The sequence below is a fragment of the Somniosus microcephalus genome, chromosome 10 (genome assembly GCF_052327205.1).
Source record: "Somniosus microcephalus isolate GS21.2 chromosome 10, FLI_Smic_1.0, whole genome shotgun sequence".
Lineage (NCBI taxonomy): Eukaryota > Metazoa > Chordata > Chondrichthyes > Squaliformes > Somniosidae > Somniosus > Somniosus microcephalus.
In genome coordinates this window covers 1,944,590-1,963,126 of record NC_140996.1, presented here as the reverse complement: position 1 = coordinate 1,963,126, position 18,537 = coordinate 1,944,590, and the positions used below count along the sequence as shown (strand labels likewise).

The following is an 18,537-nucleotide window of genomic DNA, read 5'->3' as shown; positions in this document are numbered from 1 at the left end:
TAGATATATATATATATATAAAAAAAGGATCTGTCTGTCTGTCTGTCCTTCGGTGTGTCTGTCTGGCTATACACTCTAAAGTTATAGAGCATACCTACACATGCGTTACATCAAAAGAAAGCTTACGATTCCGGAACGGTCATAAGCGTATTTACGTTTCGGCGAGACAAAAATTGCGGCCGCGGTATCCAAAAAACGTTCAAAATTCCGCTCATTATCTGCTCATTAGCATAGAGTGACAGCATAGAGTGACATTAAGGTCGACCAATCGTACGGTCGAGCAACCCGACGGTCGACCAATCACTGCGTGGCGGGTTCGCCGCGCGTGCGGGCCCTCCTAGAGTCGAGTGACAGGACGATTGACCAATCCTACGCTTCGGTGACATGACGGTCGACCCAATTGGTGCGCGTGTGGGCGGGCCTAATCGTTTTGAACCGAGGTGAGTGTCAGCCATCTTGATTCGTAAGTTTATTTTTTATTTCCCACTTTCTGTACGTGTGGAGGGGGATTTTATGCAGCACAAATTCAGTACTTAGGAGCCCAACTAGCTCATTATATTATTTGCGTGTAATAAATGAGTCCAGTATGTCAATTTTTTCTCGAGGTCTGATGCCTGCAGGCCTCAGGCCTCAAGCCTTGAAGCCTGGGCATCTGTTTGCCAGCATATCTTCTAACTTTATATCTTCTTTCCTTAAAAAAAATTCAGCTTTTGTAGATAGGAGGGATTCTTTTAAAAAAAACACTAATTTCCGATGTTGTACTTTGTAGCTCCTTTTTTTAAAAATAAAGAAATTTTGCAGTTCTTTATTTTTAAAAAAAAAGACATTTTGCCTGCTTCCAACCGACATGACAAAATGGCCTCCGGCTTCTTCACCCCGCCAGAAGGCTGGGCCGACAGCTTTTTTTTCTTTACTCCCCCCCCTGCCCCATACCCGTTGCTCGCGCGGTTCACTGACTCAGGCCGGGAGCACGGAGTCTCCTGGGCGGTTGCGTCCGCAAGCGCGATATCACGAGCGGCGCCAGAGGGAGAGGGCCGGGGAGGGAGAGGGCCAAGGAGGGGGAGGGCCGGAAAGACTGAGGGGTGGGTGGAAGGGAGGGAGGGAAGGAGTGAGGGGTGGGAGAGGGAGGGAGGGAGCAAGTGAAAGGGGGTGAGTGAGAGGTGGGGGGAGGGAAGGAGTAAATGAAAGGGAGGCAGTGAGAGGAGGGAGGAGGGGAGGGGGGAGAGAGGGGGGTGGGGAGGGGGGAGAGAGGGAGGTGGGGAGAGAGGGAGGTGGGGAGAGAGGGGGGTGGGGAGAGATGGGGGGGAGAGGGGGGGGGAGGAGAGAGAGGGGGGTGGGAGAAGAGAGGAGGAGGGAGGACATCAATGCCCCGAGCTCAGACGTTTAGCTAAGCGCAGAGAGACAGAGACTCACCTCAGATGGTGTCCACCGGGGCTGCGCAGATTCTCCCGTCTCCTCACACAACACACACCCTCTCTCCTCTCTCCCTCCTCCCCTCTCCCCCCCTCCCCCCCCTCCTCCCCTCTCCTCCTCCCCTCTCCTCCCCCCCTCCCTCCCCCCCTCCCTCCCCCCCTCTCTCTCCCCCCCTTCTCTCTCTCCCCCCCTTCTCTCCCCCCCTCTCTCTCCCCCCCTCTCTCTCCCCCCCTCTCTCTCCCCCCCTCTCTCTCCCCCCCTTCTCTCTCCCCCCTTCTCTCTCCCCCCCTCTCTCTCCCTCTCTCTCCCCCCCTCTCTCTCCCCCCCTTCTCTCTCCCCCTTCTCTCTCCCCCCTTCTCTCTCCCCCCTTCTCTCTCCCCCCTTCTCTCTCCCCCCCTTCTCTCTCTCCCCCCCTTCTCTCTCTCCCCCCTTCTCTCCCCCCCTCTCTCCCCCCCTCTCTCTCCCCCCTTCTCTCTCCCCCCTTCTCTCTCCCCCCTTCTCTCTCCCCCCCTTCTCTCTCCCCCCCCTTCTCTCTCCCCCCCTTCTCTCTCCCCCCCTTCTCTCTCCCCCCCCTTCTCTCTCCCCCCCCTTCTCTCTCCCCCCCCCTTCTCTCTCCCCCCCCTCTCTCTCCCCCACTCCTCTCCCCCCCCCCCTCCTCTCCCCCCCCCCCCCCGTCGCTCTCTCTCATTCCCCCCAGGTCGCGCGCTCTCTCTCTTTCCCCCCAGTCGCTCTCTCTCTCTCTCTTCCAACAACAACAATGCCCTCGAAAAAGCCTCGGCACGCCAGGCACTCAGCTAGTATTCTATGTACAAGTCTACACCAACCCTGAGACTAGTTAGTATCTGAAGAAATCCAAATGCCTTGAGGGAAAGACTCATTCTTTCTCCTGATCAAATTCCAGCAGTAGCTAGGTCAGCACTACGACAGTAAACTTTAGGATTTCTTAACGGAGCCATTTTCTCTTGAGCTGTCTGCCCGTGGTTCCTGCAAACGGACGAACAGGGCCAATTTCTAGAGACTCATAGGTGGCGAGAGACCCCCACTGTTGCTGCTTGTCAGAAAGTTACAGGTTCTGCATGCTCAGGAATGGCCGCCCCCCTTGTCTTACAGCCTGAAACTAGCTCTCCAAACTAGGCCCTGAAACTACGGCCATGATTTCACCAGCTGTGACGAGTCCGGTGTGGTCGGAGCAGACAGCGGCCTCAAACTCCGCACCATCTTCATCCCGCCTCCCCAAGGGATTTTGTCCTGATTGGCCTTGTTAAGCCCGCAGTGCGAGGTTCCCAGCCAATTAAAAGGAAGCGGGTCTGATGACATCACTTGTCATCAGCCGGTTTCCTTAAAGGTGCCATGTCCCACGTTGATTTTGACAGTTGTGCTGTCAGTATTGAGGTGCTGCAAACACTGACGAGCACTGCACAGAGGTGCACAGCTGCACCAGACATAGAAACATAGAAGATAGGAGCAGGAGTAGGCCATTCGGCCCCTCGAGCCTGCTCCGCCATTCAATGAGATCATGGCTGATCATCACAAATTCAGTACCCTGTCCCTGCCTTCTCCCATACCCCTTGATCCCTTAGCCTTAAGAAATATATCTAACTCCTTCTTGAATATATTTAATGAATTGGCCTCAACTGCCTTCTTTTGTAGAGAATTCCACAGGTTCACCACTCTCTGGGTGAAGAAATTCCTGCTCATCTCTGTCTTAAATGGCTTACCCTTATCTTAGACTGTGACCCCTGGTTCTGGACCCCCTGACCATCGGGAACATCCTTCCTGCATCTAATCTGTCTAGTCCTGTTAGAATTTTATAAGTTTCAATGAGATACCCCTCTCATTCTTCTAAACTCCAGTGAGTACAAGCCTCTCCCATGACTCCCTCCATATGCTGATGGAGGAATCACAGCACGCAGGGAGGTTCTCTTCCCTTCCAATGGGTGGAAGAGACCTCCCCAGGAGACCAACGCAGCCTGGTTGCACATTGCACAGGAGGACACAAGCAGGGATGTCGTCAGGAGGACCAGGCTGCAGTGGCGCAAACCTTTCAATAATCTCAGTAGATCACAAAACGTTACTGCCAAGCCACACTCAAACCTCATCCTGCTGTGGCCTCTCATCATATCCCCATCACTGCCTTCCCTACCTTACTCCTGCCATCCTTACTCACACCAACTTACCTTGCACTCCACCCATCCCTCTCTATCTACATTATCACTTCCCCATCTCACTAGCCACCCCTCACACTCACCCTCATCCTACTGCAAGCATACCAACTAACAACACACAAGGGTAGGCACTTGGGTGGTTTAGCCAATGTTCATGTGAAGTTTCTGGTAATGTGCTGTTAAACATTGAAATCTTTATTTTGAACACATTGCGTTATTGACAGATTTGTGTGCACCTTGGAAGTGGCTTAGTGAGTTGCAGTGAATGATAAGACATAAAGTCCCTCCTCCCCAAATGGTGATGAGTGTGAAGGAATGGCTTGGACATTGTCGGGATGCTTTATGGTGCTGGGGTGGGGTGGTGCCAAGGGTTTACAGTGTTAAGTGAAGCAAATATAGACATGGTGAGGCCATCGCTGGTGTCCCGGGCAGCAACGTGCAACGGTGATGATGCCCTCTGTCCAGTGCAGCATCAGTTGATTGTGGAGAAGTTTGGTGTGGATGTTGGTGTTGCTGGTGTGCCCGGTGATGCTGGTGTTGGGGCTGATCATGTTGGAATTCTGAGGACCAAGGTGAATTTTTTCAAGGGCACCGATGCTGATGGAATAGATGGCAGGTGAGGTTGAGATGACAGAAGTAATCTGTCAATGTTGAGATAGGTTGTTCCAAGGAGGTGACAGAGGATAGAGAGATTACTGCAAACACTTCAAAAGTGGGTTCCAAATCATTAATGCTCCAGCTTCTAAGATTGGAAAGTCAATAGCTGTGAAATGGTAGGTTTTATACCACTTTTGCAGCTTTCACCTATTCACAGCAATCCACAGTCGTTGAGAACCCAACACACTTGCATGGCATCATCGCCGCCCTCCAGGAAACTCGTTGAAAACCTTGTAAAATAAGCTTTTAACTATCTAAATTGGCTGACCAGCCGTTTGGTGTCGGGTCTGTTCAGGGATGACAGACCCGACCCTTGGGAAACTGACAAGGTGGCAGGTTTTCAGCAGGATACCGACCCGCTGTCAATCTTTGTGATTTTGACAGCGGACCCGCCTCCAAACCGCACTCTGAGCGTCGGAAAAATTAAGCCCTATCTCTCCAAACTAGACCCTGAAATTACCGCTCCAAACTAGACCCGAAACTACCGTCCAAACTAGACCCTGAAACTACCGTCCAAACTAGACCCTGAAACAACCGTCTAAACTAGACCCTGAAACTACCGCTCCAAACTAGACCCTCAAACTACCGCTCCAAACTAGACCCTGAAACTACCGTCCAAATGAGACCTGAAACTACCATCCAAACGAGACCCTGAAACTACCACTCCAAACTAGACCCTGAAACTACCATCCAAACCAGACCCTGAAACTACCGTCCAAACTAGTCCCTGAAACTACCGCTCCAAACTAGACCTGAAACTACCGCTCCAAACTAGACCCTGAAACTACCGCTCCAAACTAGACCCTGAAACTACCGTCCAAACGAGACCCTGAAACTACCGTCCAAACTAGACCCTGAAACTACCGTCCAAACTAGACCCTGAAACAACCGTCTAAACTAGACCCTGAAACTACCGCTCCAAACTAGACCCTCAAACTACCGCTCCAAACTAGACCCTGAAACTACCGTCCAAATGAGACCTGAAACTACCATCCAAACTAGACCCTGAAACTACCACTCCAAACTAGACCCTGAAACTACCATCCAAACCAGACCCTGAAACTACCGTCCAAACTAGTCCCTGAAACTACCGCTCCAAACTAGACCTGAAACTACCGCTCCAAACTAGACCCTGAAACTACCGCTCCAAACTAGACCCTGAAACTACCGTCCAAACGAGACCCTGAAACTACCGTCCAAACTAGACCCTGAAACTACCGCTCCAAACTAGACCCTGAAACTACCGCTCCAAATTAGACCCTGAAACTACCGTCCAAACTAGACCCTGAAACTACCGTCCAAACTAGACCCTGAAACTACCGCTCCAAACTAGACCCTGAAACTACCGCTCCAAACTAGACCTGAAACTACCGCTCCAAACTAGACCTTGAAACTACCGCTCCAAACTAGACCCTGAAACTACCGCTCCAAACTAGACCCTGAAACTACCGCTCCAAACTAGACTCGAAACTACCGCTCCAAACTAGAGCCAAAACTGCCGTCCAAACTACACCCTGAAACTACCGCTCCAAACTAGACCCTGAAACTACCGCTCCAAACTAGAATCTGAAACTACCGTCCAAACTAGACCCTGAATCTACCGCTCCAAACTAGACCCTGAAACTACCGCTCCAAACTAGACCCTGAAATTACCGCTCCAAACTAGACCCTGAAACTACCGCTCCAAACTAGACCCCGAAACTACCGCTCCAAACTAGACCCTGAATCTACCGCTCCAAACTAGACCCTGAAACTACCGCTCCAAACTAGACCCTGAAATTACCGCTCCAAACTAGACCCTGAAACTACCGCTCCAAACTAGACCCTGAAACTACCGCTCCAAACTAGAGCCGAAACTACCGTCCAAACTAGACCCTGAAACTACCGTCGAAACTAGACCCTGAAACTACCGCTCCAAACTAGACCCTGAAACTACCGCTCCAAACTAGACCCTGAAACTACCGCTCCAAACTAGACCCTGAAACTACCGCTCCAAACTAGACCCTGAAACTACCGCTCCAAACTAGACTCGAAACTACCGCTCCAAACTAGAGCCAAAACTACCGTCCAAACTACACCCTGAAACTACCGCTCCAAACTAGACCCTGAAACTACCGCTCCAAACTAGAATCTGAAACTACCGTCCAAACTAGACCCCGAAACTACCGCTCCAATCTAGACCCTGAAACTACCGCTCCAAACTAGACCCTGAAACAACCGTCCAAACTAGACCCTGAAACTACCGCTCCAAACTAGACCCTGAAACTACCGCTCCAAACTAGACCCTGGAACTAACGCTCCAAACCAGACCCTGAAACTACCGCTCCAAACTAGACCCTGAAACTACCGCTCCAAACTAGACCCTGAAACTACCGCTGCAAACTAGACCCGAAACTACCGCTCCAAACTAGAGCCGAAACTACCGTCCAAACTAGACCCTGAAACTACCGTCCAAACTAGACCCTGAAACTACCGCTCCAAACTAGACCCTGAAACCACCGCTCCAAACTAGACCCTGAAACTACCGCTCCAAACTAGACCCTGAAACTACCGCTCCAAACTAGACCCTGAAACTACCGCTCCAAACTAGACCCTGAAACTACCGCTCCAAACTAGACCCTGAAACTACCGCTCCAAACTAGACCCTGAAAGTACCGCTCCAAACTAGAGCCTGAAACTACCGCTCCAAACTAGACCCTGAAACTACCGCTCCAAACTAGACCCTGAAACTACCGCTTCAAACTAGACCCTGAAACTACCGCTCCAAACCACACCCTGAAACTACCGCTCCAAACCACACCCTGAAACTACCGCTCCAAACCACACCCTGAAACTACCGCTCCAAACGAGACCCTGAAACTACCGCTCCAAACTAGACCCTGAAACTACCGCTCCAAACTAGACCCTGAAATTACCGCTCCAAACTAGACCCTGAAACTACCGCTCCAAACTAGACCTGAAACTACCGTCCAAACTAGACCCTGAAACTACCGCTCTAAACTAGACCCTGAAACTACCGCTCCAAACTACACCCTGAAACTACCGCTCCAAACTAGACCCTGAAACTACCGTCCAAACTAGAGCCTGAAAGTACCGTCCAAACTAGAGCCTGAAACTACCGCTCCAAACTAGACCCGAAACTACCGCTCCAAACTAGACCCTGAAACTACCGCTCCAAACTAGACCCTGAAACTACCGCTTCAAACTAGAGCCTGAAACTACCGCTCCAAACGACACCCTGAAACTACCGCTCCAAACCACACCCTGAAACTACCGCTCCAAACTAGACCCTGAAACTACCGCTCCAAACTAGTCCTGAAACGACCGTCCAAACTAGAACCGAAACTACCGCTCGAAAGTAGACCCTGAAACTACCGTCCAAACTAGACCCTGAAACTACCGCTCCAAACTAGACCATGAAATTACCGCTCCAGACTAGACCCTGAAACTACCGCTCCAAACTAGACCCTGAAACTACCGCTTCAAACTAGAGCCTGAAACCACCGCTCCAAACTACACCCTGAAACTACCGCTCCAAACCACACCCTGAAACTACCACTCCAAACCACACCCTGAAACTAACGCTCCAAATGAGACCCTGAAACTACCGCTCCAAACCAGACCCTGAAACTACCGCTCCAAACTAAACCCTGAAACTACCGCTCCAAACTAGACCCGAAACTACCGCTCCAAACTAGACCCGAAACTACCGCTCCAAACTAGACCCGAAACTACCGCTCCAAACTAGACCCTGAAACTACCGCTCCAAACTAGACCCTGAAACTACCGCTCCAAACTAGACCCGAAACTACCGCTCCAAACTAGACCCCGAAACTACCGCTCCAAACTAGACCCTGAAACTACCGCTCCAAACTAGACCCTGAAACTACCGCTCCAAACTAGACCCTGAAACTACCGCTCCAAACTAGACCCTGAAACTACCGCTCCAAACTCGACCCTGAAAGTACCGCTCCAAACTGGACCCTGAAACTACCGTCCAAACTGGACCCTGAAACTACCGTCCAAACTGGACCCTGAATCTACCGCTCCAAACTGGACCCTGAAACTACCGTCCAAACTAGACCCTGAAACTACCGCTCCAAACTCGACCCTGAAAGTACCGCTCCAAACTGGACCCTGAAACTACCGTCCAAACTGGACCCTGAATCTACCGCTCCAAACTGGACCCTGAAACTACCGTCCAAACTGGACCCTGAAACTACCGCTCCAAACTAGACCCAAAACTACCGCTCCAAACTAGACCCTGAAACTACCGCTCCAAACTAGACCCTGAAACTACCGCTCCAAACTAGACCCTGAAACTACCGCTCCAAACCAGACCCTGAAACTACCGCTCCGAACCAGAGCCTGAAACTACCGCTCCAAACTAGACCCTGAAACTACCGTCCAAACTAGACCCTGAAACTACCGCTCCAAACTAGACCCAAAACTACCACTCCAAACTAGACCCTGAAACTACCGCTCCAAACTAGACCCTGAAACTACCGCTCCAAACTAGACCCTGAAACTACCGCTCCAAACTAGACCCTGATACTACCGCTCCAAACTAGACCCTGAAACTACCGCTCCAAACTAGACCCTGAAACTACCGTCCAAACTAGACCCTGAAACTACCGCTCCAAACTAGACCCTGAAACTACCGCTCCAAACCAGACCCTGAAACTACCGTCCAAACCAGACCCTGAAACTACCGTCCAAACCAGACCCTGAAACTACTGCTCCAAACTAGACCCTGAAACTACCGTCCAAACTAGACCCTGAAACTACTGTCCAAACTAGACCCTGAAACTACCGCTCCAAACTAGACCCTGAAACTAACGCTCCAAACTAGACCCTGAAACTACCGCTCCAAACTAGACCCTGAAACTACCGTCCGAACTAGAGCCTGAAACTACCGTCCGAACTAGACCCTGAAACTACCGTCCGAACTAGACCCTGAAACTACCGCTCCAAACTAGACCCTGAAACTACCGCTCCAAACTAGACCCTGAAACTACCGCTCCAAACTAGACCCTGAAACTACCGTCCAAACTCTGTCCTCAAAGAGGTGTTTACTCAAGGGACTAAAAAATATTCCATTTGTTGTTAAAACTGTGCTGCCCAAATTCAATCCCAAACCAAGTGCCACTCACCCATCGATCCTGTCCTTTCTGACCTATATTGGTTCCTGGTCCTCCTACCTTGTGTTTAAATATCTTCATCGCCTTGCCCTCGCTATCTCTGTAACGTTCGACTGCCCCTTCAGAACTCTCCATTCCTCCAACTCTGGCCCCTTGTGTATCCCTCCTTCCCATTAACCCACCATTGGTGGCTGTGCCTTAAGTCACCAAGGCCCCATGCCCGGCAATTCCCTCTAAATCTCTCTGTCTCTTCTCCTTTCTCTCCTTCTTTAAGACTCTCCTTAAAACCAAGCTTTGACCTCCTAATATCTCCTTCTTTGGCTCGGTTCCATTATTGTCTAATTAAACTCTAAAACACCTTGGGATGTTTTTCCACATTAAAGGTTCTACATAAATACAAGCTGTTAACATTTGCTATCTAGTCCTGATGTCTGATGACCATGCTGTACACCTGTAAGGTGATTCCCTGACATTTTTGATGCAAGTTGAATGTAGGATGTCAGAGGATTATGGTCTGAACACACTTTAAAACAGATAACAGTTGGAGTTTATAGAAAACATAGAAACATAGAAGATAGGAGCAGGAGTAGGCCATTCGGCCCTTCGAGCCTGCTCCGCCATTCAACGAGATCATGGCTGATCATCCAAACCCTAGCACCCGGTCCCTACACCGACAGCCATCCCACCCAAGCCCTATCCCCGTAACCCCGTAACCCCACGTATTTAATCCCCCCTAACACTAAGGGCCAATTTTTATCATGGCCAATCAACCTAACCCGCACATCTTTGGACTGTGGGAGGAAACCGGAGCACCCGGAGGAAACCCACGCAAACACGGGGAGAATGTGCTAACTCCACACAGACAGTCACCCAAGGCCGGATTTGAACCCGGGTCCCTGGCGCTGTGAGGCAACAGTGCTAACCACTATGCCACCGTGCTGCCCATTGTGGGATGTTTACAGGTTACTGCTCCATTTTTTCTCTCACATTGGGTTCACTATTTCTCATGACTTTAGCTTATGGCTCAAATTAATACCTGGTGCTCTTTCCCCATGACTCTTCACCTGACTGGGAGCAACTCCAATATCTTTCTGTGACAAATGATGCAGGGAATACACATGCCAGACTGGCTGAAGTGCACACCTCAGGACAAGGCCTTGATGTATGTCGATTAATTGCTACCGTTGTCCTTGGATGGGAACAAGTCTCAGATTCATTTTAAAGGAGTCAGCGGCTGGGGGGTGGGTTTTGGGGGTCGGCGGGGTCAAGAATTGGCGGGAGGCGGGGTCAGGGATCGGCGGGGGCGGGGTCAGGGATCAGCTGGCTTGGGGATCGGAGGCCTTGAGGGGTGGTCTCCGATCGCGGGAGGTGGGTATGGTCAGGATCCTGGATCCAAGAGGTGGATATAACGCCACTTACCTCCTGGATGTCATAACCCCCGCCTCGGTTTAACTGCCGAGTTTCACTAATTGTGTGAAACCCGTCCACAGGCAGTTAAATTCAAAATGGAGGGGGAAAAAGAGGCTTCCAGCCTCATTAAAATATTTAAATTGATGTTCCGCCCCCTGGGAGCGGGTTGATCGCCCACCTCCTGCCCCACCTCTGTTAAAACTGGAAGTGGGCAGGTTGGAGGCGGAATCAGGTCGGGAACCCATGTTTAACCCTTTAACTGCCCCCACGCTCCAAACCCACCCGTTTCTGGGGGGAAATTCCGGCCTTGGTCTCCACCTGGAATTGGTTTGAGTAGACGTCGGGAGCAGATTGCAAGAGGTTGCTCAAGCCTGGCGGCTGGAGAAGACATTGACGTGTCTGGCCATTTCTCCGCTTTCTCTCTCAGTTCATAGTTGCAATGTGGGGTGTTGCATGTTTATCATTTGATGCGACACTCTGGGCTCTGAGCTACTCCCCCACACCAAAACAGGAACTGAAGTCTGCACCTCTGTGGTGTTGGAGGGCACAGGATAGGCTTTGATTGTATAAATATTTGTTCTTGGGATGTGGGTTACAATGGCAGTGCGGCACTTAGTGCCCATCCCTGGTTACTTTGAAAGGCATTCAGAGTCGACCATGTGGTGTGGGACTGGAGTCACGTGGGCCAACCGGGTAAGAACGGCAGGTTCCATTCCCTGAAGGACATTGGTGAACCAGTTGGGCTTTTACAACAATCTGACAGCTTCATGGGCATTTCATCTGCTGACAACACACAGATTATCAGATTTATTGAATTTGATTTTGAACTTGCAACTTGATAGTCTAGGAGCATTATTGTACCATGCTGGATTGATCACTGATTGATTATTTTTCTGTTGGATGTTTAGTGATTTGGGGTTTTTTTGTTGGCAGACTTGGCTTCACATTCCTGCAGCTAAAAGACAATTATATGGAGCTTGAGAATCCAGAGGCTGAAGTTGAAAGGTAAGTATACGCTCAGGCCTACAGTTATTAACTTTAATAAAGATATTGAAAGATGCAAGAAACAATTCAGTGGATGAATTTAATTATGTTTATTGTGAAATATGTAGGGGGAAAAATTCAGTTGATTAGCGCCCTCTCCGCTAACGGGGCGCAAAGCAACTAGCGCCCGGGCACGGCGATGTTTGCGCCGCCGCGAAATTAACCAGACATTTTGCGGCAGCGCTAAACACTACCGCCACGATTTCCTGCGCCCATAGATTGTGACGCCAGTCGAGCGTGTAGCGCCCGGACCGGATACTGAGTGGCGACCCTGCCTTTCCGCCTGCTGCTAGCAAGGACGGGTAGAGGGGAGCGTTTTGCAGTCGGATGGTGAAGCTGCTCCCACTATGGTGTTAGGTAGGAAATTCCAGGATAGTGACCCAGTGACAATGAATGAACGGCGATATATTACTAATCGGGATGGTGTGTGACTTGGAGGTGACGGTGTTCCCAAGATATTGCTGCTGTTGCTCTTCTCCGTGGAAGAGAAAATTCATGAAAATTTGATGGCGGTACAAGATTCCGGACAGTTAGGACCTCCGAAGATCAAAAATGCCAAGAGTAGAGGCAATGATAGTAAAGGCACAGTTTAAGTTGACTGGTCACTTAGTCCGAATGCCTGATACTAGACTACCCAACAAGGTGCTACATGGTGTGCTGAAGCTTGGTAAACACTCTCATGGTAGTTGGTTCTAAAGATATAGGGAAGACCCAATTTAAAAAATGCAGCATCTTAAATGACACATGGGAGCATGATGCTTTTGACAGGAAAAAGTGTCAAAAGATGATTTACGATGACTCGACACAGCTTTGAGGTGAGTCGGATCCAGCTCGCTGAAGGAAAGAGCCCAAAGGAAATCAAGAAAAGACCAGCCCTTCGGTCTGAAATCTATAGTACATGTAACATGGATTAATGAATAACACTGTCTATATAATTACATATTGGGGTGTAATGTCTGTGCCATGTATTGGGGAAGCGGAGATGAACAGGCCGTGGAGGGGTCATTACCCGTGATCTGTTTTACACGTTTGGCTGGGATGAAGACTGTTCTTGAAAAAGGAGTGTCCATCTACGATTTTTTTAAATGAATGTGTTTTGCATTTTGTTTCTGCTCAACGGAGTAAAAGGGTCAATTGTCTCTGAAACTTGGTCAGAAGTCATCTTGAACCTGTCTCAGGCCACATCTGCTTTTGCTGTTTAGAGAAAGCTGGTTGCTTGGCTTGCACTGAGAGAGAAAAATAAAATCGATGCTACTTCCCCAGTGTGTGACAGACAGGTGGAGGTCTGCGGTGAAATGTTTTATTCTCTCTGCTCTTATTGCCCTCCTGCTGTTCCAAGCTCTGCTCCAAACGTCGCGACCTCCTGAAACATCAAGTGGGAGCCAGTCCGGAGCAGGACTGGCCGGAACCTGGTGCTGTAACTTTGGTTGAGGTTATGCATTGGCCCAGAATAAATCTGGATATTGGTCAGGCTGCGTATGGTACAAGACTGCGTCCACCACTGAGTGAGGTTCCTGGAGTAGGAGGTTGTCAAGGTGAAGGTGGTGACAGTCACAATGTCCTGCCCTTGCTCGCTGACGCAAAATCAGCTTGTTGTAATGAAGTGGGATTGCCACGGGTGCCGGGGGAATGTCGGGTGCTGGGATGTTGGACGATTATCTCAGGCCACTGGTTGAACAGTGCTGCCATTCTGGGGATTTTCAGTTTGAAGGATGAAAAAACAGCAGCAAGAAGGAAAGGGCTGAAATTCGGGACAGGACTGTGATCAAACTGTGTCGCGATGCTGACTGGGATTAAAAGCCCAGGTCACTCTGAGAAGATGGCACAGTCTGCACAGAGCCACAGCTCTGAGAGAGGGTCCAAGCCATTGAGCTCAAATGCAAGCATCTTGTCGGTTCAGTTTTTCATATTTGTTTGATTGGCAGCTGCTTTGAGTTTTGAGAGGGGGAGGCTGAGAATGAGGGGAAATGAAGGATGGGGAGAGGGGGACAGAGAGAGAGAGAGAGACGGTCGGGGACAGAGAGATGGTCCAAGTGAATCTCCACCAACTTAACAGGATTGTGATTAATGGACTGGGTTTAGTATTAATAACTAATTCAGAATATTTATAGTAGTGACAGGAGTGCACATATTATGGGTATTGGTACAATGGGTGGTAGTTATATGATTGCACTCAGGTACTTAAAAGCAGATTTGATTAGTAAAATTGACAAAAAAAAAGTATGTTTATAAAAAATGAGCCTGCCTCACTTCTAATCAGCTGCACTCACGAGTCCTTCCTGCTAAGGGGACAAGTGGAAGCTCCTTATAGTAATAGTCCTCTAAGGGGTCCATTCATGGAATGTATCCTGATGCTTTCAATACTATTTTTACAAATAAATTTAGAGCTCCAAATTAACTGGAAATGCAGATATATTCTCTGTCAGAACCGGGGAAGCACATTGCTGTTAAATTCACATCTTTCTGTTCTTTAAAGATATGAATTACTCCAGATACTGAATTTTGACTCGGTGAGACGCCGGATGAGTGTCATTGTTAGATCCAATACAGGTGAGCGATTGGATCCGGTACGGGCGGGCGCACGGGATTGGACCCGGGTGGATGGGCGGGCGTGTGCGCGCGGGATTGGATCTGGTTTTGTGTGTGTGTGTGTGTGTGTGTGTGTGTGTGTGTGTGTGTGTGTGTGTGTGTGTGTGTGTGTGTGTGTGTGTGTGTGTGTGTGTGTGTGTGTGTGTGCGTGCGTGCGTGATCGGATCTGGTACGTGTAGGTGGCCGCGCACGCGTGGGATTGGATCAGATCTGGTACAGGCGGGCGGAATTGGATCCGGTGCATGCAGGAGCAGGATTGGATCCGGTGTGGGTGGGCGCGGGATTGGAACAGATCCGGTGCGGGCGGGCGAGCATGGCATTGGATATTGGATCCAGTATGTGCAGGCGGGCGGGATTGAATCTGGTGCGGGCGAGCGGGATTGGATCTGGTACGTGTAGGCGACCGTGCACGGGCAGGATTGGATCCAATCCGGTGCGGGCGAGCAAGATTGGATCCGGTGCGGGCGGGTGGCATTGGGATTGGATTGGGTCTGGTACGGCCGAGCAGGATTGGATTCTGTGCGGGCTGGTGAGCGTGGGATTGGATCTGGTACGTGTAGGTGAGCGGGATTGGATCCGGTGTGGGCGGGCACGGACGAGCGGGATTGGATCCGGTGTGGGCGGGTGCACACGAGCGGGATTGGATCCGGTGTAGGCGGGCACGGACAAGCGGCATTGGATCCGGTGTGGGCGGGTGCGCACGAGCGGGATTGGATCCGGTGTTGGCGCGTGCACATGAGCGGGTTTCGATCCGGTTTGGGTGGGCACGGACGAGCGGGATTGGATCCGGTGTGGGCGGGCGCGCACTAGCGGCTTTCGATCCGGTGTGGGCAGGTGCTCACGAGCGGGCTTCGATCCGGTGTCTGCGGGCACGGACGAGCGGGATTAGATCCGGTGTGGGCGGGCGTGCACTAGCGGGTTTCGATCCAGTGTGGGTGGGTGCACATGAGTGGGTTTCGATCCGGTGTGGGCGGGCGCGCACTAGTGGGTTTCGATCCGGTGTGGGTGGGTGCACACGAGCGGGATTGGATCCGGGGTAGGCGGGCTCGGACGAGCGGGATTGGAACCGGTGTTGGCGCGTGCACACGAGCGGGTTTCGATCCGGTTTGGGTGGGCACGGACGAGCGGGATTGGATCCGGTGTGTGCGGGTGCGCACTAGCGGGTTTCGATCCGGTGTGGGCAAGTGCTCACGAGCGGGTTTCGATCCGGTGTCTGCGGGCACGGATGAGCGGGATTAGATCCGGTGTGGGCAGGCGCGCAGCAGCAGGTTTCGATCCAGTGTGGGTGGGTGCACACGAGCGGGTTTCGATCCGGTGTGGGCGGGCGCGCACTAGTGGGTTTCGATCCGGTGTGGGCGGGTGCACACGAGCGGGATTGGATCCGGGGTAGGCGGGCTCGGACGAGCGGGATTGGAACCGGTGTGGGCGGGTGCACACGAGCGGGATTGGATCCGGTGTGGGTGGGTACACACGAGCGGGATTGGATCCGGTGTGGGCGGGTGCACACGAGCGGGTTTCGAACCGGTGTGGGCGGGTACACACAAGCGGGTTTGGATCCGTTGTGGGCGGGTACACACGAGCGGGTTTCGATCCGGTGTGGGCGGGCGCGCATGAGCGGGATTCGATCCGGTGTGGGCGGGTACACACGAGCGGGATTGGATCCGGTGTGGGCGGGTGCACACGAGCGGGATTGGATCCGGTGTAGGCGGGCACGGACGAGCAGGATTGGACCCGGTGTGGGCTGGTGCGCACGAGCGGGATTGGATCCGGTGTGGGCGGGTACACACGAGCGGGATTGGATCCGGTGTGGGCTGGTGCACATGAGCGGGTTTCGATCCGGTGTGGGCGGGTGCACACGAGCGGGATTGGATCTGGTGTGGGCGGGCGCGCACGAGCGGGTTTCGATCTGGTGTGGGCGGGCGCGCACGAGCGGGATTGGATCCGGTGTGGGCTGGTGCACATGAGCGGGATTGGATCCAGTGTGGGTGGGTGCACACGAGCGGGTTTTGATCCGGTGTGGGCAGGCGCACAAAGCGGGATTGGATCCGGTGTGGGCGGGTGCACACGAGCGGGATTGGATCCGGTGTGGGCGGGTGCACACGAGCGGGATTGGATCCGGTGTAGGCGGGCACGGACGAGCGGGATTGGATCCGGTGTGGATGGGTGCACACGAGCGGGTTTTGATCCGGTGTGGGCGGGCGCACACGAGCAGGATTGGATCCGGTGTGGGCGGGTGCACACGAGCGGGATTGGATCCGGTGTAGGCGGGCACGGACGAGCGGGATTGGATCCGGTGTGGATGGGTGCACACGAGCGGGTTTTGATCCGGTGTGGGCGGGCGCACACGAGCGGGATTGGATCCGGTGTGGGCGGGTACATGCGACTGGTTCAGAAAGGCAAAGACATAACGTTTGGGCCATTCTGCGGAAAACCATAAGTGATTTCTGTTGCTGAGCTGGGCTCCCAGTGCAGGGTCAGCACTCTTGTCGAGCTGCCCGTGCAAGGCCTATCGTTAATTAGCTGTGTCCATATGCTTCACAAACAGTCTTCAAATATTTCAATAACTTGCACCCTTTTGTTTGTTAAACAGGGGATATAATCCTGTTCTGTAAAGGTGCTGATTCATCCATTTTCCCCAGGGTGAAGGAGGGGAAGCTGGAGCTGGTTCGACAGCGAGTGCAGCAGAATGCGATGGTACATCACAGCAATTTTGGATGATTCTGACGAGTCTTTATTAATATGGTTCCTAATGTCCGCAGGTTTACACTGCCGTAAACCTTCAAGCTATTCATAGATTTGAATAGTGGATATTGAAGGAAAGAATTAGTGATTGATGCAACTCTGTCCCCATAGGATTTGTTGATCAATAGTGTTGTACTGAAATGATGACATCCTCACAGGGTCCAGACATGTGTACTCTCACAGAATCTGGTTTTCCATGTTTAGGCTCCAGGGATTTATTCCCAGACCAAGGAGGTGCCAGACTTTGGTCACTGGTGCTGTGAGGAACCCGAGTGTACCTGGACTACACTCATTCCATCTTTAGCTCCCTCCTTATTGGAAATCAGCTCCAGCCCTCCCCGGGCAGCATGACTGTCAACAGAAGTTCAAGGTGTGGAAACCTGTGGCCCAACTCTCCATGTCCTGCTTGCTGTCCTTGCGTCTTCTATCTCAATATTAATTCTTCACTTATTCCATCTCCACGCTACCAGAGTCTCATTTGAATGGAGAGACAGGCTCACCACTTGCCACCCGTGTATTTTTAAAATCTCCAATGAAATGTTTTAAATCTTGAGACAAAGTGGGTGCCCCTCCTCGGATCAATAATAGATACTGGCCTTGGATCGATCGTTCATTCACGGGATGTGGGCGTTGCAAGCAAGGGCAGCATTTATTGCCCTCGAGAAGTTGCTGGTGAGCTGCCTTCTTGAACAGCTGCTGTCCATGTGATGAAGGTACTCCCACAGTGCTGTTACGGAAGGAGTTCCAGGATTTTGACCCAGCAACGATGAAGGAACATAGAAACATAGAAGATAGAAGCAGGAGTAGGCCATTCGGCCCCTCGCGCCTGCTCCACCATTTAATGAGATCATGGCTGATCATCCAAATTCAGGACCCTGTCCCTGCTTTCTCCCCATATCCCTTGATCCCTTTAGCCTTAAGAAATATATCTAACTCCTTCTTGAATATATTTAATGAATTGACCTCAACTGCCTTTTGTGGTAGAGAATTCCACAGGTTCACCACTCTGGGTGAAGAAATTCCTCCTCATCTCTGTCATAAATGGCTTACCCCTTACCTTTAGACTGTGACCCCTGGTTCTGGACTCCCCCACCATCAGAAACATCCTTCCTGCATCTAGTCTGTCTAGTCCTGTTAGAATTTTATGAGTTTCAATGAGATCCCCTCTCATTCTTCTAAACTCCAGCGAGTATAAGCCTAATCGACCCAATCACTCCTCATACGCCATTCCTGCCATCCCAGGTATCAGTCTGGTGAATCTTCGCTGCACTCCCTCCATGGCAAGAACATCCTTCCTCAGATAAGGCGACGAAAACTGCACACAATACTCAAGGTGTGGTCTCGCCAAGGCCCTGTACAACTGCAGCAAGACATCC

At 51.4% G+C, this 18,537-nt stretch overlaps 1 protein-coding gene across 1 annotated transcript in view; it reads left to right on the top strand.

Annotated features, from left to right (window-relative positions):
* atp11a (ATPase phospholipid transporting 11A) overlaps positions 1 to 18,537 on the top strand; it is a 302,919-nt gene that overhangs the window by 128,462 nt on the left and 155,920 nt on the right. Inside the window, exons 12-14 of the mRNA XM_085999881.1 lie at positions 11,660 to 11,791; positions 14,307 to 14,380; positions 17,010 to 17,113. Coding sequence (XP_085856007.1) covers positions 11,660 to 11,791; positions 14,307 to 14,380; positions 17,010 to 17,113 — 310 coding nt within the window. The remainder of the gene's footprint in view (positions 1 to 11,659; positions 11,792 to 14,306; positions 14,381 to 17,009; positions 17,114 to 18,537) is intronic.